At 40.9% G+C, this 27997-nt stretch overlaps 1 protein-coding gene and 1 long non-coding RNA gene across 3 annotated transcripts in view; both read left to right on the top strand.

The window, feature by feature from the left end:
- LOC110988113 (contactin-5-like) overlaps window positions 1-27997 on the top strand; it is a 136063-nt gene that overhangs the window by 95019 nt on the left and 13047 nt on the right. For both annotated transcript variants that reach the window (XM_087143618.1, XM_022251365.2), the window contains 3 exons: window positions 1950-2073; window positions 18349-18462; window positions 19023-19202. In XM_087143618.1, coding sequence (XP_086999744.1) covers window positions 1950-2073; window positions 18349-18462; window positions 19023-19202 — 418 coding nt within the window. The remainder of the gene's footprint in view (window positions 1-1949; window positions 2074-18348; window positions 18463-19022; window positions 19203-27997) is intronic.
- Window positions 2087-5837, top strand: LOC147797293 (uncharacterized). Its single transcript, XR_015427245.1, has 2 exons — window positions 2087-4328; window positions 5234-5837. It is a non-coding gene; the product is annotated as an uncharacterized LOC147797293 (long non-coding RNA).

Here is a 27997-nt window from a genome sequence, read left to right as displayed (position 1 = left end):
TGATCTAATAAAGCCTTTGGTAAAGTGTAGACCCATGGGGCTGATCAAAGGTGCCTTTCATGATTTGGGTTGTCTCTTTTCTGAGAGAATTCTATGGTATTTCCTCCACACTTGGTTCATTTCCTTCCTTAAATTCTTCCAAAAGCTTGATCAAAATTTGATTTTGCTTTACTAGGAATTCTTGGTTGAGTTGTAGAACAGTAATAAAAAAAAAATTGTCCCTTCTCTTCATTGGCCCTCTTCCCACTGTTCATCACTTGGCCGCAATTGGTGCAATAGGAAGCCTGTAATCTTTGTCGGCAAATTCAAGTTTTAACTTGAGACCACCTTTAGAACTTTGCCTTTGGCATTTGTCACATAAAGCAGCAGCATTACTCACAAAGTGAAATGGTCTCTTCGGTGAGGCTGGGAATTGAGCCCCAGTGGACAATGCACTGAGCCCATGTGTAATTTGCATGTTTCCAGTTCCTAGTAGAAAGGTCGGCCACCTTTCCTCCCAAAGCCACCTGAGAAATCATTCTTGTGTACCTGGCCAGCAGGCCATAAATCTGGGCTGGGGATCAGCATGAACCCGGCGCGACCTTTATGTCGTCACGTCTATGCATGAGGCTTGCCCCCTTCCTCATCCGCCTCGCCCCACACAGGTGTACGTTGTGCCATTCCGCACAGACCAGACGGTTTTTTGGTGATTTGGTCAACACCCCGGCCGGGGAATAAGTTATTCGGTCCAAATCAGAGGTGATGACAAGAAATCTTTCAATTGAGGCTTCTGCATGTAAATGTCACCCCTTTTATTACTCCTTTTTCATATTTAACCCATTTTCCCTTGACATGGAAATTCAGACAACTGCGTAGCAGGTCACTCACCATGAGAGGTATAAATGCCAAAGAGTGCAGTAGTATAAGTATATTTGGTAGGAAAAAAAAGGCCGCTTCTGTAGGGTAAAGCAATTCCAAATTGTAAAGCCCTCCAATTTAAGGGAAGAAATTACAATGAAAGAGAAAATGTCACACCCTCAATATTGTGGACTTTAAAAAGTAAATTTTTCTTATTCCTGACACCACATTTGTCTGTTGGTTCTAACTCCAAGGTCAGTAAGCCCTTGTACCTGTCTTAGAAAAAATACCTGTTTTCAATCATTGAGGGTGATGTAAATGTCACAATTACGTGTTTACAGTAGTTTGAGCTAATGTCTGTTGGTTTATACTCACTGGTATCACACTAAATGTACATTATGCATCATCTTGTGAAGAAATATTTAATGATAATAGTTGTTCCGGTATATTTAACACAAGTCATGGATGGTACAATAACTAACAGACGGAGAGACAACATTGTGGACTGTAGCAGACATTTTTGTTCAGGTAACGTATACATGAATTACACACTGTGTACGTGTGAAACTGCAAGGCAGGCTGCCGAGCACGAGTTGGACCCCAGACCAAGTTATTTAGCTAGTACATACAGTATATTAGGCATGTATGGGATGCTTTGTACAAATGTAAATCATATTACACGTCAATAACACAGATTGTCAAAAGATTTGACACACTGCTTGCAACCTCCTGTAAATGAAATTTGTAGAGACTAAAACTCGATGAGTTTGCTTACTACTGGAATTGGGGTTTTGCAGGCAAATCTTCATCAACATTTCAAAGTTTCGTGGGAGCTTTTACCTAAACAATTTCAGGGGTTGAGAAGTCATTGAAGTCCCCCAAATTGAATCTGAATCTGAAACTCAAACTGCTTGTAACTTCACAAATTGCAGAGTCCCTGTGAAGTCTCACTTGAGTCTTGTCAATCAAGATTCAATGAGCTTCAGTAAACACCCTTTTTATCCTTTCTGATGACTCAAAATGGATAATTAACCCTGTCTAAAAAAAACAAACAAAATTGCCACAAAAGCTTGATACCATCCTGCTTTTTCCTTTTTTTTCATCTCCAATAGGATGTTCCTGAAGACCATCGCCATGGCGCCGTGGATGGTTATGTGGTCACCTACCGGTCCCAAGACTCCCTGAGCCCACAGGAGCTAGACATCCCAGGAGATGCCAACCTCGTGTTCCTGACAGGTGCGTAGATTGCTGGCGACTGCTTGATTCAGATACATCCTGCAAAGCTCTGCTGAAATTTGTCATAATAACTTACACAGGCTTGTTTGGTACCGTAACCCTTTAGTCACAGCACTGCCTAAGGTTACCCTGCCTTTCACTCGCTGTACTACCCAAATCTGAATCTTAAGTCTGACATTACAGCTGTGATGTTAAACACCACCGCACCTGAATGAATCTTACAGCTGGTATTGGTAGCAGAGTTGGCTAGTGAGCAAAACCCTTGCCCTTTACCACTGCGGTTCTGGGTTCAATTCCCAGCCTTGGCCATACGTGAGTGGGGTTGTTTGTTGGCTTTCTCCTGTTCCTACAAAGGTTTTTCTCTGTGTTCTCTGGTTTTACTCTCTGCAAAAGTCAATACCCCTGATCTCTGGCTTTGCTACCTCGGCAGATGTGGATCGTTTGGCGGCTGCCAGATGCGACCTTATATGTCTTCGGCTGAACCACATTGTCTTCATTGTACAGTGCATTTGAACATGAATATACTTTCTAAATGTAAAAGATTGAAAAACCTCCTCTCAAAAAGAGTTGGTCCCTTATAAATCACACCAAAAGAGTAAAAATCACTCTAACAAGTGTGAAACCACTCCAAAAGAGTGAAATTTATATTCGTTCAAGGAGACAGAATAAGTGACTACTCAAAAAGAGTTGTCACATCTATAGCTCTACTTTAAGAGTGGTTTTCACTTTGGAGTGGTTTTCACTCTTGGAGAGGTTTTCACTCTTGAAGTGGTTTTCACTCTTCAGAGTGGTTTCAGTCTTCCCAAGTGGTTTTAGAAGAAACACACTCTTTTGAGAGTAATTTTTCACTGTGTTGGAATATGCACTTTATACATCTATTAATTAACTTGTATTATCCCTTGTCACCTGATTGTTGAGTAATCAATCGTATTTCAATTGGAATATTCGATGTATAGATGATGACCATTCAATATTCACCATTCAGTATACATGTACCATTGCACAAGCAGGTGCAGGTGGTATGATTATATTATTGCTGTAGTGTAGTATGGCTTTTCATGCAGACAAAATAGCAGGAAAATACAACACTGTTTCTTCTCATAGATGAATACATTTCTGAACTTGTGACGCTGATGAGGATATGCTCAGGCATTCCGTAACTTTTTCTGAAAGCCGACTCAGAGAATTCCAGGCTCGCTTGGCCATGAAGGCCACCTGCCAAACCGCAATTTTTCAGTTTGTGGCCCTGTGTGCTCTGCACGCTTTGAATTACACCGTGAAAAGGCTCATTGTTCGGTGGCATGTGGCTCTACTCATGCTTCCACATTCCCATTGCCTCTTTTCAAAGTGGGGACTATTGTGAAGCTGGTGATTATGATACAAATTCGGTCTTTTCATTTCTGGGCTATGCACAAAGACCAATTACCATATTTACAAGAGCCAGGGTCTGTCTTCTTTCACCGTGTTTGCTCGAGCGTGGGCCGAGAATAATAGCTGAAAAGCGGGCTGAGGATCTCAATTTTTATGGCGGCTCTTTCAGTTTCCCAACTCAAAGGGGTTAATTAGTTCAGGGCTGACGGTAACAAAACTTGGCTAAAATATGGTTTAGATATACATCTACAATAATACAAAATAAAATCTTTGTCAGCTCTTCCCGCTTTTGTTTTCTAATGGTCAACAATAATGAAAAAATCTTCAATTTGAGATCACCCTAATTTAGACAGTTCTGATGGCAATTGCTTCCCTTTAATTCACATTTTGGTGTAGATAGTTGCTATAATCTAGCAAAAACCTACTTTTTGCAGACCTCACATAAAACCTTTGGCGTAAATATATCAATAGGTGTTGGAGGAGTGTACAGTCAGGTTGCCGCCTACTCAGGTTGCACCACAGACACAACCACCCGTACCCAATATCAAAAGAGGGCGCTATCACATAGCTGGTCAGTGCAACTTACAGGCTCGCAATGTGATTTAAAGTTGATGAGCACTGCATGCAAAGCTACCGAATGCAGTGTTTGGTAGTTTTATCGCTCCTACTAGTCATATCCTTAAGAAGCATACAGTACGTCTTTGTCAGTGGAAAAAAAAATACGAAGCCATCTGCAAATACGGAAAGTCTACGCATCTGATGTGATTGTGATCGTCACCCACTCCGTGAAATTATTTTGTCATGGTCGTGGTGTAAACAAAACAACCAGTCAAGAGGTGTTTGCAAGATGGAGCATGTTGATCCATTGATCCCAGGTCACTGAGGTAAGATAATAGGCCTGATTTATGATACACGCCTGTAACGTGAAATTGAGCAAATATTTCCCCAGACTATATTTGTATGCTCAACTGATCAAGGGTTAGAGTTCCATATCCACACCTCATTAATTTTCCCTTGTGGTTTACTAGCCATCAGAAGTGATAACGTCCTTAAAGTCAAATTTAGTAATGACAACATTAAAGCATTTACCTCGAAAACACTTGAATTTTTCAGGCAAGTGCCGTAGGCTTGTGCACAGGATATCCATGTATGGAACTCTTTCTTGATCAGGCCTGCAAAGTAAGATCTATGACCTTGTAGTTGCTAGGTCCCTAATGTCACCACCTTTTATCACGTGTGATTGGTTTTCACAGTTAGTGGCAAGTGCCTCCCATTCCTGAAGTACTGGTAACTACAGTGAACTAAATCCTGACATCTTGCATCTCATGTTATCATAGATAGATGATAAATTGTATGCAAACCTCTTATTTGTTTACCAAGATGGGGGGCGCTGTAGGCGGGGCAATCCATTTTATCATTTTCAAAATCTCAATTGGGGCAAGGGGGAGGCTTTTACAGTTGTAGACTTGGTCTCAATTAAAACTAGTTCAGGCAACAACTGCTCAGTAATTGTAATTAACTGTCAGAGGCAAACTTTTGATATTTCAGGGGAATGGAGGAAGAAATTGTCCAAGATAATTTTTTTTCAACAGTAAATTTATCCAGCCCAGCGGCCCTTATTTTATTCAACAGAGGCAGCCCACCCTGCAATGTTCTTTACACCAATGCCCAATTGCCCGTCTACCCTCAGGGTTCTGAGTGGGGGTGGTCCACTGCCCCCTCTGGTTATGTCACAGCCTTCTGTGTGTTGCATTATCTCACATGATTCATCTATTTTCTCATTTTCCAGCTTACATTCTCGGTCTTCATCAGCTGAGAAAAAAAAGTTACACACGATTTATAGGGGCCCTGGATTCTTCTTGGGCTCCCACACCACAACCAAAGAATTTAGAGTTCCAGTTCCTGATCACCTTCCTTATCAAGGATGGATAGCCACCTGTTGATGGACAGTTATTTTCAAGTCTTGCTCTCTTACACAAATCAGGGACACTGCCATCCAAGGACTGGGCACGACATAAAGGATAATGCTGTGGAATCGGTTGAGAGAGATGTTCTCAAGTATACTGTACAGAAGCAGTATGAGCTATGAGACAATATGGCTTGATGCCATTCATTGATTGCATTGATTTATGCATAATGATGTGTCATTCCCAAAAAAAAAATCATTCCCAACCTGTTTCCCAAATAAGGCCTGGTCGCATCGTGGTGGAAAAGATTTTCTCTTAATGGACTTATTGATGATGCTGTCTGTGAGCCATTCAATTCTTTGTTTACTGTTTAGACTCTCTGATTGGCCAATTACTCCCCCTCTGACTCATGTTATAAGGTTACAACTGCATGGTTTATCTCATTCCTGAAGATGTTCTGAATAAAGAACGAAATATTGAATCAAACATGGCTTTCATTAGTCTTTATGGAGTCTGCATAATATTGAGTTATCTGAATATTATCAGTGGATCACCTACTGGACTTATTGAAGTTTTGCGGTTTTCCATTTTTGTGGTTTTAAAATAATCAGGCTTTTTGTTTTTAGTTTTAGCTTTTAGTTTTTAAGGGTGTTGATGGATGAGGAAGAGCATCTACTTATATTATTTTCTGAAAAGGTTTCAAATGACATGGATCCGTATGTCAGTTATAAAGAAATGTATTGCCTTCATTTGTTTGCACTTTTACAGAATATAACCACTGCCTGACATTTGGCCTTTCAATGACACTTGGCTTTGCCTCGTAAAATAGAATAGTCAAGATTTCACCTCATGTTTTTTGTTTCTCTTTTAAACATTTCTTATTATTTTTTACATGCAACAGTAACCTCACATGCTTTCAATATCTTCTGTATAGTATTAAATTTGTTGCATAATAAAGTAATATATTACAAAGAAATGACTATTGTCACCTTTGCATTATTGTCTCAATTGAAATAAAGTATTTGTGTACTTTTTGTTTCTAACTGCCGTAGTCTTTGCAGCAAGGTTCTTAACAACGTGGTGACCCCCACAACAATGGCCTATTAACTTTATACCTTAAAGCTTGCACTGATACATGTAGGCTACCTTTCTTTGGGACCATACCAATCGCAAAGCCTGAATATCTGGCGGCAGGGGGTTACAAATACGAGATGAATCACGATCCTCGTGGTAGCTGCAGTGTATATTGACAGGCTATAAAAGCGCAATTGCAGTCATTAGGAAACTTGGATAGTTATACAGCATTTAAGGGCAGACAAAATGGTTAATTTTAGGTTAACAGAGGTTTTGTTTCTTTGCAATGCATTGAGACTGCAGTGGAAAATGGGAATCACAATCACGGTTGGTACCGGGTTTAACTGATAGAAGGCTAAAATACACAATATGAGGCTGAAACAAGGCTCCTGTAAGTCCATACTGAAAACAATTTTTTTATTGATGCATCTAAAAGACCATGATAAGGACTTTCTTTCATCAAAGTTTCATTGCTCCAAGACCTGCACTAATGACCCCATTGCTAATCAAAGATAGGTTTGACTATGAAGCAAATTTAGGGGTACCCCTAAGTGAAGACTTGCCTCTTAAAATACATTTTTCCCCTAAATTTAGACATCAGTTTTAGTATGTTTAGGGCAGACACAAACTCTAAGCCCTGCAAATTTCAATGTTCTGCTGCTTTCCGTGGTTAAACAAAGCTTTTAAAACTTTTGTAGCCCTAAAATCATCAAAATCACACATATGTTACTTAAAAAGTACATAATTTGGCCATTTGTTCTGAAGATGAGGTTGGATTGACCTAAAATTTTGTTCAACCTCGAGGCTACCTGTGACCCCCGTATACACCAAATTTCAGCCAAATTTGTTGACCCCCACCTTATCTGTATGGTGCTCTCGTGGGCACGGTCTTAAGCTACTTTGCGACAAAATGGCAGCCAAATGACAACTCCCCAGGGAGCTGAGATGGTATTTGGAATGTTTCATAAGCCCAGTGACCAAGGGTAACAGTAATAGAAAATGCTATGATCATTGTTAAAAGTGCTATATAAAACCTGTTATTATTACCCCGGACACGCATATAAAGCATATGTCTCGGATTCCGGAGTCCCCGGCAGGAAGTGGTTAGGAAATAAACCTTGCTGTTGCACTCAAAATATTCATTACATGTATACTTCAGCACTATGCTTTGAACGAAGTGTTTTAAGAGCATGCTGTTTTATTTGTATGCCTGATACCTGTGAAAGAAAAGACGCATGTCAAGCACAGACTTTGCCCATGTTCACTCATGTCAACACTGTTTCTATTTTTGGCCGTTGGTATGTACAAATCTGTCTTTCTCAGTCAAACACGACATTGACGTGTGTCAAATCAAGGATTTCGTGAGCAAATCCTTCTGCATTCCCTTGTCCCTCCTTTTCCAAGAACCACTAATGGGAAGCTTTCCATTTATAGAAAACACCAATACCCAACAGACCAAGAGGATGCTGGTGAAGAATGGTTAGATCCTGGTGAAGAGAAGTCCCAGCTGTAGACAGCCAGTAAACCAAGATGTTGATAACTTCAAATAATAGCTTGCATCAAATTTCCATAATATGCCAATTCCTGTTTGTTCTCATGGTTTTTGTCAAGCCACTACCCACATATCTTTAAAGAGTAAGGGCAGTACTGTTTCAGATCATGTGCCCTCAAGGAATCTCTTCTTCCAAGGACTCCCAACACTATCCTGAGGTATAAAGTTAACTTGGCGAAACTGCTTTAATTGGAGGTACTGAACTAGGCCGGGCAACAGTTGTACCAGATGTATCCCCTGGCACGTTTCTGTGATGTGAGTCCCTCTAGAACTCGGCAGACTCTCCCGGAAACAGACCCCAGACTCAATTTAATTTTTGTCTGCTGCTTGACAACTTCGGGCAGGAGCCTGCCCTGTAAATTCTCATACACGTAATTCGGATGCTTTGTAATATTGTTGCTGTGTGTGTTGAGTAAGCATTGGATTCTTATTATTTGTGTTGGATTTGTCAGGTAATAAAACTGACAACGCCACCTGCAGTTGCAGCCCCCTTTGCAGGGGTGTGTAAGAACATGTACAGTAGTAAAAACAGGAGGTATGGCCCTGTTAAGTCTTTCATCTCTGGTCAGTGCGTGCATCAATTTTAATCTTTTTTTTCTCTTTGAGAGCTGCAGCAGCGAACTCTATTGCCTCGCTGCCTCAACATTTTTGTGGGCAGGTTATTATTTTTTACTCGCAATAGGTCCTGACGAGATCAATTCTTAAAAAATGATAGCAGACTATGGATATGAAGTTGTTTGTTGTCAGCTTACAATTATAATCATAATAATGCTGGTCTAGTCCCAAGACTCGACTATGTGTCTGCAGTTGTCTGTACAATCCAACCCTGGAGGAGGGAAAAAAGCCATGTCCCTGCATCAATTCCAAAATATCAGTCTGACCAGAGACAAACTATTTTTGGGGGTCTAAAATTTAAACAGTCATTTGGAGAACAGCAGCTGAGAGTATACCTGTAGGACTTCAATTGATACACTTAGAGTGAACTGTTTCTTATTGTCAATACCTGTTGTGTAGTACTGTGTTTTGTAAAGATCTGCCCATAAATGCTTCCTAGGTGCATAAACATTTACAAGATGGGAAATTATTTTTACCCTTGGCTGCCTCCCCGCCCTTCCCTATTACAGGTCTGGTTCCTGTAGCAAGGTCATGGGAAACCTAGTCATGGTAGACGTGACCTTGAATGACAACCTAGTTGGTTAATAATAGTCCAATAGTTTGCTGGTGTGTCTCCTTCATACTGTGCTTTAGTTAGGATCTGCTGCAGTCTTGTTGTCAAAAGTTCCTATAATGTCTTTAACCATTTCTTGTTGATTGACATGTTGGAGTAATTTTAACTAACAGAATGTATAAATGAATATTATACTCTGCCACAAGCACAAACTCGCATAAATATTTGTATTTGAAAGTCTGTGTAATTTTGAATGATTAAACCACGCTACATTTGTTTCAACTATGGATTGAGGGGCAACTCTCTGTAAGAAAAGTTAGATGGTGATATGAAAGTTGGACTAGCAAACAAAATGCATGAAAAAACCACAGGGATTAGTACATTTACATTCCTGCATGTCTTATTATTCCATGCAGTATCAGCTCTAAATGTTGTGCATGCTCATGGTGTTATCTCGCTTCATCATTATGAATAAGCCATAGAGTGTGCTTATTTGTAATCACACTGATGATATAAAAATGGGGTTTGGTGCAAACGCTTTTGGGAATGTGCTTTTTTAGATGAAGGTCCTTCGTAAATGCCATCAAATTTCCTCTGGATTAGAGATTACAGAAAACGTTCTCGATTCGTGCACACAGCGTATGGTTTGTACCAAAATCGGAATTGAGGGGGAGAGGGGTTGGCATGGTGCCAAATGGGCACAGACAAGTGCACAACCAAACCAGTCATGCTAAAAAATTTGTGGGGCAGGCTGGCCCATATCTGTGAGATCAGGAAGGAGGGGAGTTTGTGTCGGGGATCACTGGAAGTGCTTTTAAGGGGAGGGGGAGGGAAAAGGGAACTTTTTTTTCAAACATTCAAACATGCAAATTGAAGTCATCCGACTTGGAGGCTGTTTTACCAAATTTTGGCTGTGTGTGTATTTTTGTGTCATCCACTTGTGAAAAGCTCAGAAATTTAAACCTAAAATAGTGATTTTGGAATTTGGTGTCAGATCACCAGTACATTTAAGGCACAGATCATGCATGTAGCTTGTCTTTCATAATTATTGTGTTGCCTGCTCAGTGTATGAGTTAGATGTCTGGTAACCAAGCGATAATAATAAGAAGCTTTCCTAAGCTGGGGAAGTGCTCAGAATCACCGAGGTGACTCTATGTTGGCATTAACCCAGGTTGGACATTGTCTTCATTTGCACTACGACTGACATCCAGGGTGTAAGTCCTCTTAAAATGCAGATTTTTTTTTCTCTTTCTTTTTTCTCCAATTTTTAGCTGGCAGAAGCAGCTCAAATGTCGTTCACAAATGCCTTGTGTCCCAAATTCCATTAATACTGTGTTAAAAGTACTAAATGCGCCCACAGATGATGTATTTTGCAGGAAATGCAACTCCACACTTTCCGCCGTGATGTGTGAACAATCTATGTTCGTCGAGTATCTAGCAGTACGTGAAATGCAACCAACCGCCCCTTATGCATCGGAATCAGTGATCCAAGAGCTGGTTTTCGCTATCCATAAGGTGGGTCAGTGAACCAGCTACAGATCACTGATTGCGATCCGCATCTATGTGAAACGAACAGGACCGAAGTCATAGGTAATGCGGTGTCTGAAACGGGCTTCCAGAGCTACGTCTAGGTCTGTTGTTTTTGCATCTCCATGCATTTCCAGTGGAGCAAGGACCTAGACCTAGTTTTAGACAACAAAATTGGCAGAATGTGGGCCAAGCTTTATTGCAATGAAGGCCATTTTGCACATGCGCAAATGCGTACTACTAGACGAACATGGATCATTCACAAACCTTGACAAAAAGTGTGGAATTGCTTTAAATTACTTCCATTCACTAAATTCCTGATCGCCAGCAGAGCGCCCTCACTCACTCAACCCCCGTGAAGGCGGCTGCCATGTTATTCCTCTTTTTCTTAGTGCCATTACTATCGGACGTGTTTAAGTCGGGCTTCGAAAATTTTGAGAGTTTTTCCTCAGCTACTTGTGGTTTCGGTGTCATTTCTCCATCACCTTGTTTGTTTGTTCATTCTCGTTCTTGTGAATTCGGGATACAGTGCACTTGTGAACGACATTTGAGCCAGGTAAAATTGTGAGTAAAAAAAGTTGAAAAAATTTCGCTATGGCTGGAGGACTTTATACCCTAGACATTAGTCACAATGCAATGCAGACAACATCCACTGGGCTATGTTAGCATCAACGTTTAGACTTCAAAATCAAGGTGGAGTCCTCTGTAATGACACACAGATCATACATGTAGCTTCTATTGCCCTTGTACAGTATGTACATACATGCATGTAAGTCTTGAATTAATGAACCAGATGTTTAAAATGTTGATTTCTAGTGCCCTCATCAGTGGGAAAAATGGCTGCATTCCAAGGGGTGTTGCTGGGGGGGGGGTAATCCACTTTATCAGTGTTTGATTTTAGAAAGTCTCATTGGCAAACCTCACCATTCAAGTCCGTCATGTGGCAACCATGCATGCTCCTAATGAGGACAAACATCGACACTTCTATCTGTCCTGTATACACTAGAATTATTTTATCGTCACTTGAAATCTGGGAGGGATGATCTAGGAGGATAGCGTCTGGCTTGGAGTTTATCAAGCTGAGCTTAGTTGTGGGCTTAGCATGGATATGGATGATTATCTAGCAGAATCTTATGTAGGTCAACTGGAAATGTGTAGTTTCCAATAAGCAAAATTGATTGATTAAGACTAATTAACTGTCCTTCAAAATCAAGGGAAGTAGATATCCATTTGAAAGTCACTTGCCCCTTGCGTGAGAGTGACACATGCAGTCTTCAGTAGAATCCACTGATGTAATACTAAAGGAATAAATATGTGCTTAGCTGGTCGTAAACATGTCTTAAGATGGGCTCTGGAGAATGGATGTGACTAATGTGCGGCTCGGGCATTACCAGCGCTCAGTTATAGTTATATTTATTCGCTCACTGTGCAGCCACAACACTTGACTTATTGTCGGGTCCATAGATACATTTAGTACTTTGTATCCTGGGAGGCCAGTGACAGTGTGCATAGGTTTATGGACAAGACCAATTTCGAGCTGAAAGTACCAAATCTGCCAGCATCTATACATTACAGGAGAAATGTACCAGTCTTGGTTGCATGATGTTAGTGGGGCTGTCCTGTGACGGCAGAGGTGGAGTAAGTTCTTGCACAGCAGAATCAGGTCTTTGGCTCTTTTTGAATTTTTCTCCTGATTTTTGCCCAGCACATACATGTAAGTTCTCAACAGCTCTGTGAAATAGGGCCCAGCATTTCTACTTCTGAGGGTGTGTTTGTAACAAAAATAGGCCATCCCTCTTCCCAATGTCAACCACAGCTTGTAATTCAATAAATTAGCATGCTTCCAATTGATTCGGAAAGTGGGCTTTCTTTGCATTTCACCAGTATGTTTACATAAAAAACATAGAAAACTTGCTCTTTCTTGCATCTCCATTATTCAGAAAGAATGAAAAACCACAAACACACCAGGTCCTTTTTGGCCTCCCCCTTGGGTGCTCTGTTGTAATTGTACACAACCATCTAATGTACCATCACCCCTATCCGCTCCGAGCAGGACAAAAGAGGGCGTGTTTTTTTGGTACTCATTGCATAGGCGTGCCATGAGGCGCACAAGTATATGCGCGTTTGATAGGGAGCACGCTGAGTAAACGTAACTCCGGCATGTATGGTCTTAGCGTACACACAGAACATGTGCAAGAACCCGCTTGTAACCACCTGTCTTTCTTTTTGCTGATTGGTGGTGCACTTCAGCTCTGGGCGGATAGCCCACAACACAGTTAATATTCAAGAAGCAAACTTCAGTTCTTTTCTATCTTGTCAACATCCAACAGATATTTAAATACCATCAAGAATTTCCACACACATGATGTTTTTTTGTAAGCTGAAATGTGCTTTAACACTCAAAGAGACAGGTTATTTTATCCCATGTCTCAACTGGAGGGGGAATCTATCCCTCCCTTCCCCACAAACTTGGTTCTGCCACACTCGATATTGTTGAAACTTGACATGCATGTCAAGAAATTCCTTATCATTACTAATGTGAAGATTGAACTCAATCAGACATATAGTTTTGTTACAGTTATTCAGAGTTGCAGATTACATGTGTGTCGGCCTGTGTGCATTGAGCACCACTGTGGAAAAAGTAAACATTTTTGGCTGACCTGTCTCATAACAATGGCTGCTATGCTAGAATTGTATGCTTGGAAGCTTTTCATCGTGAAAGTGGCATATTAAGTAAACGGTTTGCGGTAGCACATACCTAAGTGTGGTTCAGAAAAGAACCGGCGAATGGTAATGTCAATTTTCACAAAGTTGGCATCAAATTGACCGTGAAGAGTTACACTAAAACTCCTAAAGTCTTAGCTCCAGAAAAAAACACAGTGTGGCGATATTGGATATGCCACTCCGTTTCTCCAACCACCAGCTCTTTTAGGTTAATACCCACAGTCACAGACGATGCCATGACTGATTGACCCTTGGATACAGTGCTGTGCGGGAAGCACGGCCTCGTTGTGTCACGAAGATGAGCCTGAACCAGCGATTAAGGGGTTTCTACTTAAGACTGGTATATGCAGGGTTTTTTATACGTAACACGTGTGGAGGAAATGAATCTTTGAGAATTAGCGGTGTGCGTTGAGCGGATAACGGTGGCATCTTAGCAGATCTGAGGTGGTTTGGAGTCTCTTTCTCATCTTCCAAAATCACTAATTGGCTGTTCCTTCAGACAGATTTTTGTTTTGCTTTAGATGCCATCATGCACCAGTATCCTGAATTCTCTCTCTATGTCTGGCAACAGAGAGAAGGTGTTTGAATGCCTGGGGCCTGTGGGCTTCATGCTCAAATGTATACCCTCACGAATGATGAACTGAAAGGCCAGATTTAGATTCTGTGTTTTGGATGATTTTCTTTGAAATCACTCACACACACTTTGAACTTTATGTGGACAAGGCTGGTATTCTTTGATATTCTCTGTGTGGACAGTGAGAAAAATATTTCTAGGTCACAAAGATGTGTTGACTTGTTGAGGACCTCACAGTGTTTCCCCTTCCCCAGAAAAAGTTTCAGAGGCATTTTAAGGTTAGCAAACTGAAGAGGAATTGTCAAGGAAATCAAAAAAACTCATCTTTAACATCTTCACAGTGGGAGAAAATTAGTCTTGTTTTCCCAAGGGTTTTTTCTTATTGTCCACACTAGCTTGGCATGTAACACCAGTATGGGTTTGTGGACAAGTGTGCACGTGCTGGTGTCTGCCTTAAGGGACATCATTCCAGGACAAAGTGTCCCCTCCTTTGTTCATATGCACAAAGCCCATTTCGAAAGAGCTCTCTTCTTAGGACTTAAGACAACTAACCAACTTCATCAGCAGCTAAATTCATAAACTTGTTAATATTAGCTCTGGAAAATTATGGTTGCAAATTGAGCACTTCTGCCTGCTTCACTCGGATTTTTTATCTTTCAACAAGTCACTTTGATAGGAAATTCTTCCTGCTCATAGCATCTTAATGCAATTTTGCTTTGACATCCCAAGGCTAAAAATTTGATGAACCCTTCACAAGAAGGTCACAGCACACTTGTGATATCTTTTTAATCTGGGCTCTGAGTCCTAGGCCTCCAGCATTGCCGAATAGTGACGAAGACACAGGATTAGCTTACAGGATTATGTCTGGTCTTTAGGGTGGTGTGGGCTTCTGTTGGCTTAGTATTCCGGTTAATGCATCTCCGAGGCTAACACACGTCCAATGTGATCAATTGGTGTTCAGCAACTTCAGTTAACTGATAGGTGTGAACTTCCACAACATTATCTCTTTTACAGGAGCATTTGTATTAGGCCAGAATTAGCAATTTGATCATGGGTTTTGGAGAAGGACCCTTATTTTTTCCTGAGGTTTAATTCTTCATAAGCCTTAAAACTATGTGGCTCCCCTTCCTAAACCTTGGCTGAAATACAGGTCAGAGTCCTCTGTTACTGAGCTTTGAACACGGAGCTCTGGATTCTTATACATCTTTTTATTCATTATGAACTAACAAGCTAGAGCAGGTGTCCTTCAATCTCTATAAATGGGAAGTTACTCATCAGAAAAAATTTCTTGAAGTTTTGAGTCAAGTTTGAGCATAAACTTAAGATTGACCCCTCAAACACCCTACTTTTGTAGTTCAACCATTTTTAAATGCCATGTTGTTACTTGCTTCATGGAAGTATTTTCGCAACAGTTCCCACTGTTCTTAAGTTTGAGAAAAGTTATAGATAACCAGTGATACAACCATACACCATGGCCCAGTTCTAAATGGTTAATCGACTTGACAATATCTGAACAACCATCATTTAAATGACATTGATCAAACTGTAGTTAACTTTAACTGTTGCTTGAGCTTGTCTTCGGTATAAAAGTTTAAGTAACCACGTGAATTCAACTTCGTCATTGGTCCATATCACCCTTCCGGGAATAATTTTTGTCAGGCCTACCTTTGAGCGGTACTTCTATGCATGTAACTTCCTGATGAGTCCCCTTGAACTTAACGTCCCAACTCCACCACAGCGGGCAGCAAAGTGTTAGCAACTCCCCCATGGATCTGTGCCATTATGGTTTAAATGTCCCACACAAAATGCTTCCTTTCCGGGGGGGGGACATAGGGCCAATGCACTGCAAGGGTAGATAATCAAACGAAATAAAGAAACTGGACTGATGAAAGCATTCCAAGCTTAACTTGTGACAATTGAAGATATCCTGGTCGGTGTAGGCAGGCAGCCCTGAGAATGGCGGGGTGCAAAACTGATATGTGTTGGCAATTACTTTCCACTGTGGTTCGTCCTTGGGGAGACACTGCTAAGATTCTCTCATTCACTCGTGGTAAAAGGCGGAGTGTGAATCGATGAAGTAATTCTGCGAAGAGGAAGTTGTTGATCATGTGGCTTGTTTCCCTTTTTTTTCATGTTCTTGTTTATTTGATTGCACTTTTCAACTCGGGATGTATGTTTTGTGTACACTGACTGGTGCCTCTCACAGTTGCCAGAAGCATCTTGAGTCACAGAATTTCGTCACAGGGGGAAGTAATATTCTCTGCTGTCAATTGGTTTCTTTGTCATTTTGTTCATATGGTACCATCAGCGAAAGATAAAGTGCCATCAGTCAAGGGACAAATGATACATGGATCTGTGCCTTAGAATAATATCTGACGAGCTGACAGAAACTGTTTGAAGTCTGAATGACGAGATACTAGGGATGTAATGATACACCAAGATACGTGGTTGCCATGATACAACCATAGTGTATCATATATCAACAAAGTACAACAAAAGGCTGCAAACTGTTGAACTGCTGCTTAAAGTGATATACAAATTGGAAAGGTCAATAGGGCCTGACATTTTGATCTCAGAAGAATCTTTCACCAAGGCCTTTGAGAAAGATTAATCTGGGATCAAAACAGTATCATGATACTTAGCTAACTGTACACGTTTTGCAGCATTAGAAACTGGATTAAAATTGAAAGAAGCACGGCACATTAAGAGCTTTAATTAATACAACATGTCCATGCATTTTGACAAACTAATTTCCATAATTTTAAAATTTTGCAATATAAACTACAGGTACACTGTATGCTGTTCTTACAAAGTGGTATTGCAGGTCAATACAGTGTTTTTTTAGCATTATTTGGTAAATACTACAAAATCTTTCAGATTAACTTCCATTTCTTTCATACTTGCCCAAGAAAAAAGTGACTGGGATCCCGGTGGGAATCCCACCGGGATGTTTGATGGGATCCCACTGGGAATTTTCGTCAGGTTATAGGGATCCCATTGGGAATACCACTAGATGCGGGATGGGATTCCACTGGCATGCGGGATGGGATCCCACCGTGATGTGGAATGGGATTCCACCAGGATCCCACTTGAATCTCAGGGTGGGATCCCATCCCATTTGCAGTAGGATCCAGCTTGGACTTGGAAGATCCCAGTGGGATCTGAATCCCAGTGCAATCCCACCTAGATCCCACTGGGATCCCTGTGGGATTCCACCGGTAAATTTTGTTGGGATTTGCATGGGATAGCCAGTATCCTGGTGGGATTTCAGACACATCCCACTGATATATCCCAGTTTGATGCAACTGACATCCCATTGCGATCCCAGTTTGACATGGGATGTCATTTTTTCCCACTCAATCAGTTATGCTGCTCAGGTTCAGGCTTATGAAGTGATAACATCTACTTGAATGTCAGTAGGGAAAAAAAATTCAAACATAATTTTGCCCGATATGGTCCCAATATATACTTCTTTCTGCTCTGCTTTCGTCACTTGGAAATTGAGGAAGGATGTGTGAATGATTCAATTTGGCAGTCAGCAATTATGCCGCAGTAAATATTTGGGTCTCATAGGACTACTGTTGGTGTGCCTGCTGGTGTGTCTGTAGATATTCTAGGATGTGGGGAATGTCACTCCATCCCATCAGGGAGAATTTCAGAACCAACACTTGGGGGTCCGACCCATGTTTTGCTCAAGACGTCATTGGGTCATTGACCATAATCCTGTCATTAAACTGGAGCGATTTGGCTCGTGTGGAAGACAGTACCTGAACCCAGCTTTCTTTTGCAAGTGTGATTGCGAATACATTCAGTATCCTGAACCAGTCTTAAGACCAGCCAAGCACATATTTATTCCCATTAATTAATACTTTTTGGTCAGAGTGTCAAAAGATTTCCAACGATTTTGCTCTAGAAATTTACTTTCTTTTTCCCAAACACCCCTGTCCATTTTAAAGTGTATTCCTCGTGCAAGTTGTCCAAAAGAGACTCCTTATGCATGGCGAGCCACATTCACAGAGACTCTTGACCAATCAGAATCAATTAAACTGTCTCGCATCCAGATGCCAGCATGTGATTTATGCATTGGGCATTATCACTTCTCAGCAGGCATTATCAAACATACGTTTATACACGGTCTAGTTGCATGTTATTGAATAGGGAGACTGTCTAAGGTATTTATGAATACTGCTTGAACTGAAGGACAGTTTAAGTGGACCAGTTGCACTGAGTGTTCTTATAAATCTTAACTCCAGTGCCACACATAGAATGACCAGTTGTCCATTCCCTCATTCAAAAGCTCTTGGCTTTGAGAAATATTTTCCAAACTTGATTGGCATGCCTTAGTCACATTTTTCTATCCCCTGTTTCCTTTATGCAGGCTTGGAAATTGCTACTGTATACTACGTGCAGTTGGTGGCATACAACTTTGTCGACGGCAGGCGCCTAGAGGGGCCACCTTCAGCGGAGACATCCATTGCAACGCAAGAAGGAAGTAAGAATTAAATGACATTTTGGCTTTCATCCAACCATTTTGCACTTTGCTATTGAAGGTTTAGGTCATTAAATCTGTACAAAATTTGTTTAAATTGGTTTTTATATTAAGGACCTTAATTAAAGAAGGCCAATCATGTTATTGACAGTTTTTGTCATTGAAGCATGTGGGCTGTGACTTTTCAATGGTGTGGACATTTTGCCTTTTTACGACTGAAATGATGAGTTACAAGAAAAGATGGTTTCTTTACTTTATGGCCTTTATAATCAGGCATGCAACTTCTCAAATAAGCCGCTTCCCCTCAGCTCATTTACACTTGAGATTAACCTCTTTGTGTTAACTTTACTCATTTTATATAGCATCCACAGTAAGCATGGATTGAAATTCCAATTCCAACACAGCAAGATATATTTTTCTTTACATCTTTGTGATGTCCAGTGGCATCTTTTTTTCATTAAGCAAAGAACTTTGATCAATATGTCTGCCAGTGTTGAGTTCACAAGAATATTTAAAAAAACGTATGTAATTAAGTTTTTCTTGTTTGTGTAATCTCCCACCAGTCCCTGGACCTGTCCAAGATCTCAACGTCTCCGCCATCGGACCTGACTACATCTACCTCACTTGGCAACCCCCCTCTGAGCCCAATGGCGTGATCCAGGCCTATGTCATCACGTACAAGGCAGACCTTCCTCAGGAAGTTACCACTGACATCCTGAGTGTTGTGACAGGGGGTGCGAGGGGTAAGTCCAACTTTTGAGGCCAGACCCCTCTATAATTCTCCCAGACACAAGCCCTGAAATCCCCCTCCCCCCGTGCATGCTGCGTGCAGCCCGTCGTACCTCCTGGGAATCTCTTGGGGGGATTTGGGATCGAAACTGATACTCATTTTGGAAGGAGAGCCTCAGTATCCACCGGTTTTAATGTATCAGCCTAACTCCTCCTGGCTGTTGCGGTCCGTGTACGTAGGCTGGGTAAGTAGTGGTGTGTAAATGAGAGTGATGTAATGTTGTTTTTCTGACCGCAAGCAATAAATTGTTGCTTAAGTGTCCCAAGGCGGAGTGGAACTCCACAGTATTGTGTTTACGAGCCAGGTGTAACTATGGTGTGACTCACCTCAGTCGTCCGGCAGGGCAATTGAGTGTAATTGTCCCCCAAAGTTTCCTGTACAATGTCCCCAACGATTGGCCTGTTTGGCGATGAAGTTACCTTAGTCGGTTATTGTGTATCTAACTTCATTAAGGTGAGTTGATTGCGGGGAATGGCTCCTTGGGAGGATGTGTTATTGTGATTGTTCATTGGCTGTTCACTTTGTGGTGACTGGAATACGTTGCTGTGTACACTCCGTGACATACATGTATACGCATGTGTACATAGTCAGGCTGCTGAATGTGAAGGGGGAATGAAAACCGTGTGTGTTCGCAAGTACATGTATTAACAGGCTGGGACATATGTTACTCTTGGCCTTCGCTTTGTGTGGTGTGTTCTCCCATGTGAAATGACTTGTCCAGCCGTCATCCTCAAACAGTAAGTGCGTATTTTCTAACATGTGCTGTATGACTGAACCTGATGTCTGTCGTCTGTTCCTTTGTATTTGTCCTGAAGTGTTGCATGTAAGTACGTTAATAAAACGTACATCCCTCAAGTTTGGTATTCTCAACTTGTACACAGTAGAAAGTGCATAATATGGGGAATAGGATATCAATCCATTGCATGGTATTTATGCACATAGATCTGTCTCTGTGTATATGCAGCTGTAAAACTGTGGTACACACATTTTTAATGGTGGTGTTGGTGCACGGTGCATGGTACTTGATAGTGTTCCTATATGTACATGTACATGCAGCTGGAACTAGTATGCATGGGTGGGGACTTTTACCTCCGTCCATTAAAGTTTGCACTGTTCGGCAAATATGGCAAATACAAGACCTACATATAGCTAAAATCCTGTCTTATTGAGTTTCCTCTTCTTAATATAATTACGGCAAGGGTTGTGTGCATGGGTGATGTGGGGGGGGCGTGTGAATTGATTTCACTACCTTTTCTTCATGGACGTGATACATGTAAGTACTAGAAATGTATATATGGCATAGGTTTTGGGGCTGATCCCGTTTTTGTCTCATTTGTGTGAAAATTCTGTCATTGTAAAGTAATTAAACAACCAGTACAGAGCAGAAGAAACTGCTGACAAATTAATTAAGGAAAGTGGGTGGAGATACCGTCTGTCTGCTAATTTATCAAGCAGTAGCTTGTCATCAGCTTTCTGTCATGTGGTTGCGTTCCATTAACACAGTGTCATGAAGATGGCATGTGTTGCAAACGTGCTTCAGACATTTTGGTGGATAGAGTATAGCATATAAATGTACGTGTAGCTTCTCTTTTTTCCCACTCACGCCAGCAATATACGTGGTCAGCAACATGTGGTCATCTGTCTGTTGCGCATATTCATGTAAACCTTGCATTATTTTCTGTTTCATGTATAATTCGGGAAACTCTTGCAGTTGTCCAAATCGTTGTGGCGCATTTGGGAAATAGATGTTGATGGCCCCGCCCAGCATGACTAGCTAAAATGCAATGTTATAATGTTACCATCCATGCAGCAGGGGCATCGCAAACTACAAACTTTCATCCTTATAAGATGCAGCGTCTCAAACATATTATGCGGAGCTTGTTTTCAGTAGGCAGGTGGTGTCAGCTCACCTTGGTGTCTTAAGCTGACAACTGACCCCAGCTCTGCCCTGGGTATGCAGTCAGTCACCTTCTAGTTTCTAATATTACCTGTCAGAACGTGTACCAATTTTGTAAATTGCAGCCCAGCAACCAACAGGTGTGCTGAAACCTGTTAGCAAGTTTGATGATGTGGGACAAGTCCAGTTACTATTTCAACAAGTTCCCTCTGGAGGGCTTGTTAACTCAAAGGGATTTCCTGGGCCCATTACACAGAGGATGTTAAAGGAATCATGTTATAGGATCTTTATGACTTGAATATATGAAGCACAGCTTTCTTTACATGGTTTTATAACTTAGACAACTCCTTTGAAGCAGTAAAAGGGAGATATTTCAATATTTTCGGTTCTATGCTAAAGATTTTCATATGTATGAGCCAAGGCATGATATCATTCAAGACATAAATGGATCAAGTTTTTCCACAGGTTTGGGTACAACATATGTATCAAACCTTTCTATATTTTCCCGAAGTAGGTTCCACATTATTCTTGGTTTTGTTAAACAGCTTGTTTAGACAATAGCAGTGGCCAATATTTCTTCACATTGTTGAAAACATGAAACCAAACGGAGCTGAATATCCACTGCATGTTTCTTTAAAGACATTTTGGCAAATCCTCTATGCACTATGGGGTGATGTCTATAATTGCGTCCGCACTCTTGATTGATTTGATAGAGTTTGCCCACACACTGTGGAGGTTGAGCATATGTTCAGCCCTCAGTGGGCCATGTGTCATGGGCAGGGAGTGGTGTTGTATTTAAGAGATTGTAAAATCCTAGAATTTCTTTTAATGCTCAGTCCCACAGATTTCTTCTCTTGCTTAACTTGCACAGTTTTGAAGGACAGTTTTTTCTTAGAGACATGTAAGTTGCTAGTTAAAGTGTGTATGGCTTTATTGTTATAGTTTAGATGTTGCATAAATGTTGTGTAAAACATGTTGTTATGATCGATGTTCATAATTATGGTATGCAGTGTGAAGTACTTCGTCTTCAAAAGACAGTGCCATCAAGTATTCCAGAAAATCGCAACTACATGTACTTGTATTTCGGCAGCTTGTCAAAAAACATGTGACAGCTCCCTGATAGGCTTTTCCGTTGTCCTATGATGCATGTGTCATCGTGTCTTAAAAGCTCTTTGCTATTTGCATGGCACCAGCGCACAATACGGCATCAATACTGCACTGTAAGCGATACCATGTACTTAATTCAGAACTCATGTCACTTGTGCTGCTGCTGGCAGCACGTATTCTGTTCTTATCTTGATGCATCCACAATGCACCTTGGAGTCATTTTGAATTTACAAAGTAACTTCAACTAGGGCAGTAAGAACAAAACCTGGCTTTCATTACAGTGGTTAGTCGCAGGTCTAGTTCAAACATGTGGGGGGATGGTAGGTTTGGCCATGGGCAGACAGCAAAACAGCCCAGCAGTGACCTAACCAGTGCTTAATGCGTGAAAGCAGAGCAAAGAGAGAAAACAAAAAAATTACAACCAGGATTGCTTTTCCTGTCCTGAGAAATGAGCGATTATACCTGGATATGCATGGCGCCAGGGGAGTTGCTCTGACACAATGTTGATGAGGAGAAGTGAACTAATGCTCATTAGGCTAGTATTTCTTGTTTGCCGGTTACTTAATACTAGTGATGATTGCACAAAGGAGGGAAAATTAACAAGGTGAAATTGAAGCTTGTCAGTAGGTAGGAAATAATGAATTACATGTAAGCTGCCTGAAAGTAAGTTGCATATTACCCCCCTGCTTCAATGGTAGAGTGCAACTTAGCCAGATGGGCAGAAAGGAAGAGAGTTTGATGCACACAAGTCAAATTTAGAGCAGTCTCTTGACTTTTAAACAAAAATAAAACAAAGCTATTGAACTGTCAACCCTGGAGAAAATTGTCACTGTTGTGACTGCTCTGACACTTTGGCCACCTGCCAAAAGTGAACCCTAAGAAGTGCCCCCCCAACAAAAATATATCTGAAATACATGTATGGATCATAAATGAAACTTATGGTCACCTTTTGTGAATCTTCTTTGAAGTATACGAGTACATGTACTTTTAATGCACAGTTTACAGTCTGGTCTGGGCCCTTGATGGTGTCTCTCTTCTGTCTTGCAGTTGGCAGCAAAAGAAAACAAAACCAAACTGCTGGCCCTTCCCAACTGCATGAAACAGCATAATACTTGCCCAGATTATACCTGGATCAAGTGGTCTGATGCAGGTTTTGGGAAACTGGCTTATCGTAGTGACGTTAATCCCCGCTGACTGAAATGCGGTCTGAGCCCGACAGTTGTTTTGCCTGATTGGAAGCTCAGCAAACAGATGACCCCACCTTTAATGACCCCAGCCATCCAATCCCAATTGAATTAGAAAGAAACTGACCATGGACTTACACAACAATGACCTCCCACCGTTTAGTCTCCCGGCACTTCCCCCCCTCCTATTCTTCCTTTTCAAAAGTTTACGTTCATGTTGATTAGACATCTGAGCCTAATGAGTGGAGATAGATCAATTGAAATATATCCTTCCTGAACGTCTTAAGGAGGTTTCGCTCAGGGCCCTGCATCTGTCTGCCAGACACTAGAGAGCAGCCTTATCATGTCAGCCCAAGAAGTCTAGTGCTAAGCCCTCACTCAGATGAAAGGATCTCGTTTCTAGAGGATGAAAGAATTCACGTACCAACGATGCTTGACAGGGGAAGGGTATGGAAGTGACAGGCAACCTGAGACAGCATAACCTAGCGAGCAGCTCTGGCACCCAGTTGAGATGTCTGTAAAGACCTGAATCTTGCGAAGAGTACTGGTCATTTTCTTGAATCAATGTGGTTGGATCTGCGTAACAATGTGAGTGATTTTCCACAACAAATGTAGTTTCAGTAGTCGTGTAAGATTTCTTCTTTTTTTCTGTCATTCAGGAACACAGGAGATTTGGAAATATGTGTGAAATTTTACTAACGGGGATCTTGGAAAATTTTAGAGAGGTTTCAAATTTGACAGGTTTTGTGAATGTGATTGGAATATAATTTGTTCATGCACATTTTTAGCTGTCTATAATAATGAAGAATTTCAGTGTTTGCATTTGCCTGTGTATGTGCCAATTCTAGCTACAGTGTAGCTGTGTCTGTGCCAAACCTTGTTACCTTTGTGAGGACCTGTTAGAACAAAACAAGTCCGCATATTTCAGGGTGTAGGAAACTTGTATGGACTAAGCCAGGTCCACACAAGATTCTCCCTTCTCTGAAAAACAGATATAGAGGCAATGTGGGTTATGTGTAGCAAAAGGTAGAGGAACATTTGAGGAAATGTCAGCAAAAATCCAGCCTCACATAGTGTTCACATTAAAAAAAAACCAAGTGATTTCTCTGCGCTTGTTAAGTTCACAAAAACAAAGGCGGAATACAGAAAGATAGAGCTTGCATGTGCACATACAGCAGCCATCTTTCAGATAAGTATTTGTCATGTTTGTGGAGTGGTAACACAAAAGTCTACCCATGTATCCCTATGGAACCAAAGCTCTGATCAGAAAGTTGGTCACCATGCACAACCTCTATAGTAGGAAATGTAAAAATGAGTATACTCCTGTTTAAATGGTGTACAAGTAATGCACTTGAATGCAGCTTGTAATTGCTACCAGTGTCATTCTTAATTCAACATGGCTTCTGATGAAAATCACATACTTGTATATTTAGCTAAACTTGACTAAAAAAAAACAAGGAATGATGTCACCATGTACATGTATGCTTATAGATTCATTTTTTCAATTCAGTTGGTCCAGAGGAGCAGGCTAAATTAACTGCTATGCATTTCAGATCAGTGCACGGAAAACAGCATATCCTCATAGTGTACCGTACATGTTTTACACTGTAAACTTTTGAATTCTATTACTTTTCCAAAGGTTAACATTTTAAAATCTGTCCATTGCCTTGGCCATTTTCCTCTGCTTAACTTTGTCTCTTTGTTAGGCTTCATCTTTAAAAAAATTCCCTTCTGTAGAATTGAAAAATTCAAAATTGAAGTACTGAATGTTTGCTCCTTTACATCATACTTGAGGTCTGATAACTTGAGGTTATCAGACTAAACGTGAAGATTAACCAGTTCAAAGTCTGGTGGTAAGAAAAAGATGAAGCTTGAGACAGACGAACTTGATTTTTGGAAAATGCCCCCCCCCAAAAAAAAGAGTTGAAATGTAATTGTGAATAGCTTTTCGTGCAAAAGAGTCAAGACTTTTGCTGTGCATCAGTGCTAACAGTCATTTTCCTAAAGCATGCTGTAAATAGATTTCACTGTGAGCTTTTCTGGACAGGATAGATAAGTTTACACAGTTGTTGTATGTATAATAACACATAGCACGGTTCAGAAGCACAGGTCACCTTTTCTCGGTCAGCAGAGTTTTTTTGAGGCTTGACGAAGGGACATTTTACCGCGGAAAGCTGGAAGCTTTCTGTCAGTCGAGGCGGCATACCACTTGGTAAACTTAGTTGGAAGTGGTTAATTTGCTTTTGTCAAGGGACTGGCTTAGTCCTTGGGATCTGGACATCACTCATTTGAAAGTTGTCTCAAACTTGTCAACAATACGCACAATGTACAGTTGTTGCTTTAAATTGAGAATGGAGTTGAAGTATTCCAATGTCATGAGCAACAGTTTGTGACACTAGATGTCTAGTAAGACCTTCAACATGACTTTATTTTATTTCAGCTCATTTTGGTCAGTTCTCTTGGAGAAAAAAATGGCCAAACCCTACACTTCATTTTCAGTTTGTATACAAAAATTGTTTGTACGCGGCTGGTAGTCAATTTAATTCATTGATGCACTTGTGCAGCTTATCGAAGTGTGCTTATAGTTTTTGGCAAAGGAAATACATGTATGTGTAACTTTTAGTCAGAATATAATGTAGGGCACTTACATGTAACTGAATGAAAAGTGTAAATTGTTAACATTTCTAAGTCAGTCCTTCTTTGTCGTCAAAGAACATTCAGTGCAGATGTAATGCTTGCCATTTGACAGTTTCACGATATTTGTGTGAGGTGTCTTGTGACAAAACACCTGAAAACCAAGATCTGTTGATCCCGTTTAATTTCAACTTTCATCACTGTAAATGGCTACTCCAGCAAAGGTCACCTGATTATTCTCTAAGATGTCAAGAGACGTAATTTATTCTCAGGATGACAAAATGCTGACATGCACACCAGCTTGACTATATCAATTAGACCTCATTAATTGAAGGCCATTTTGTTTTTGTCTGAGGTGAAAGTGGGCAGGCAAGCTGACCACACCAGACAGTGAGTGACGTACAATATATGGGCTGCCTTGAGGGTGTGTGTTTTTTTTCCTTGGTCAGTCAAGGATTTTGAGTAGCAAGTGGGATGTATCAGTTGTAGTAGACCTATCCAGCATCTGGCTTTGGGCCATCCTGTGAATCAGTCATTTACATGTATTCCCTACACAAACCAAGCAAAATGTACCAGGGTTGCAGAGCACTTGGGTATGGAGCACTGGGCTTAATGCAGATCAGCGGACTGCTCAGCACAGACTTCAGGGAACAATTAGACAATAGTGGTGCATCATTTTCACAATTTCACAAAACTCATCTTACAACTCATCTTAGGACTTACGATGAGTCCCTACTCTGAGAATTGATCTGAGCTAAGATTCAAAAGTCTCTTTCCGTGGCTGTTTTCTTCCTCGAAACTGTTAAAAAACAATGTTCATCTTTCATTTGGACTCTCAGACCCATCTTAATTTAAAATAAGTTGCTAGGAAGTAAAGACATATTGAATGCATGTTAAGTTTGCGAAATCAATCCAAGGATGAGTTGTGAGGTAAGACATGTTACCCTTCTTAAAACATGTCTTAGCATTTCTTGAAATCGGCCCCAAGTATCCTGTCTTTAAACCTTGACAATCTGCAGTAGTAGAGAAGTGCAACAAAGTGTGCCAAGAAGTTTGTTTCACTGATCATGAGCCAAAGGCATTCTTTCAGCACGTCAGTTTGTGCTTGCAAAATGTGCCAGCTCAACAGCGAACAGAACAAGTTTACAGGGATTTTCATCATAGAATGGACACACCAGTCACGATCAGGATGTGCTGGAGACAAAATGCGATGGTCAATTAGTACACCTATCAATTATGGAAACAATTTTATGGCTGTGCCGTGACAAGTCTGTCTGTGAGGACTTTGCACGCGATGGCATTGTTGATAGTCTTCAGTCAAGGAAGACAGGATGGACTTCAGTTAAATTCCTTTGGCTGGGTTTTGGCATGTTAGCTTTCAGGCTGGTTAATGAGTTTACACAAATTTCCTGTTTATATTTGTGTTTAACTGCAATGAAACAATCCAGTGCTAGACACAGTAGCTTATGATTTACCAGGACCCATCCTGTATAATAGAATGCCTTATTAATGAGCCACAAAGCTTAGCGAGGTGTGCTTGCTACGCCAAGTGTGGACCTGGTTATTACATGTAGATCTAGCTGGCTGTTGTGTAGTTGAGAGTCCATCAGATGCTCTCACGATTAAACCTTTCACATTTCAGTCTTATCTCATCACGTCAAGTCTCAAGCTATTTGTGAAAGATAAAAGGTGACAAAGGCACATGTCACATTTCCTTCCCTGCTACATGTACTTGTGACATGTAAATTGCCTTGTCATTGATCTGTAATAGGCTCCACTACAACACTGCAAAGCTATCAAATGTTCTTATTCACAAGCTACATTGTTGGTTGAGACCCTGTCACGTCAGGTGCATATACATGTACATGTACCTATGTGAGATGCAGTGTACTCCTTTTAAGTTCAATGCCCAAGGCAGCATTCCCT

This window comes from Acanthaster planci, linkage group LG11, assembly GCF_054643075.1.
Source record: "Acanthaster planci isolate LZ-2023a linkage group LG11, COTS_SCS, whole genome shotgun sequence".
NCBI classification, from domain to species: Eukaryota; Metazoa; Echinodermata; class Asteroidea; order Valvatida; family Acanthasteridae; genus Acanthaster; species Acanthaster planci.
This window is presented reverse-complemented; position numbering and strand designations above follow the sequence as displayed.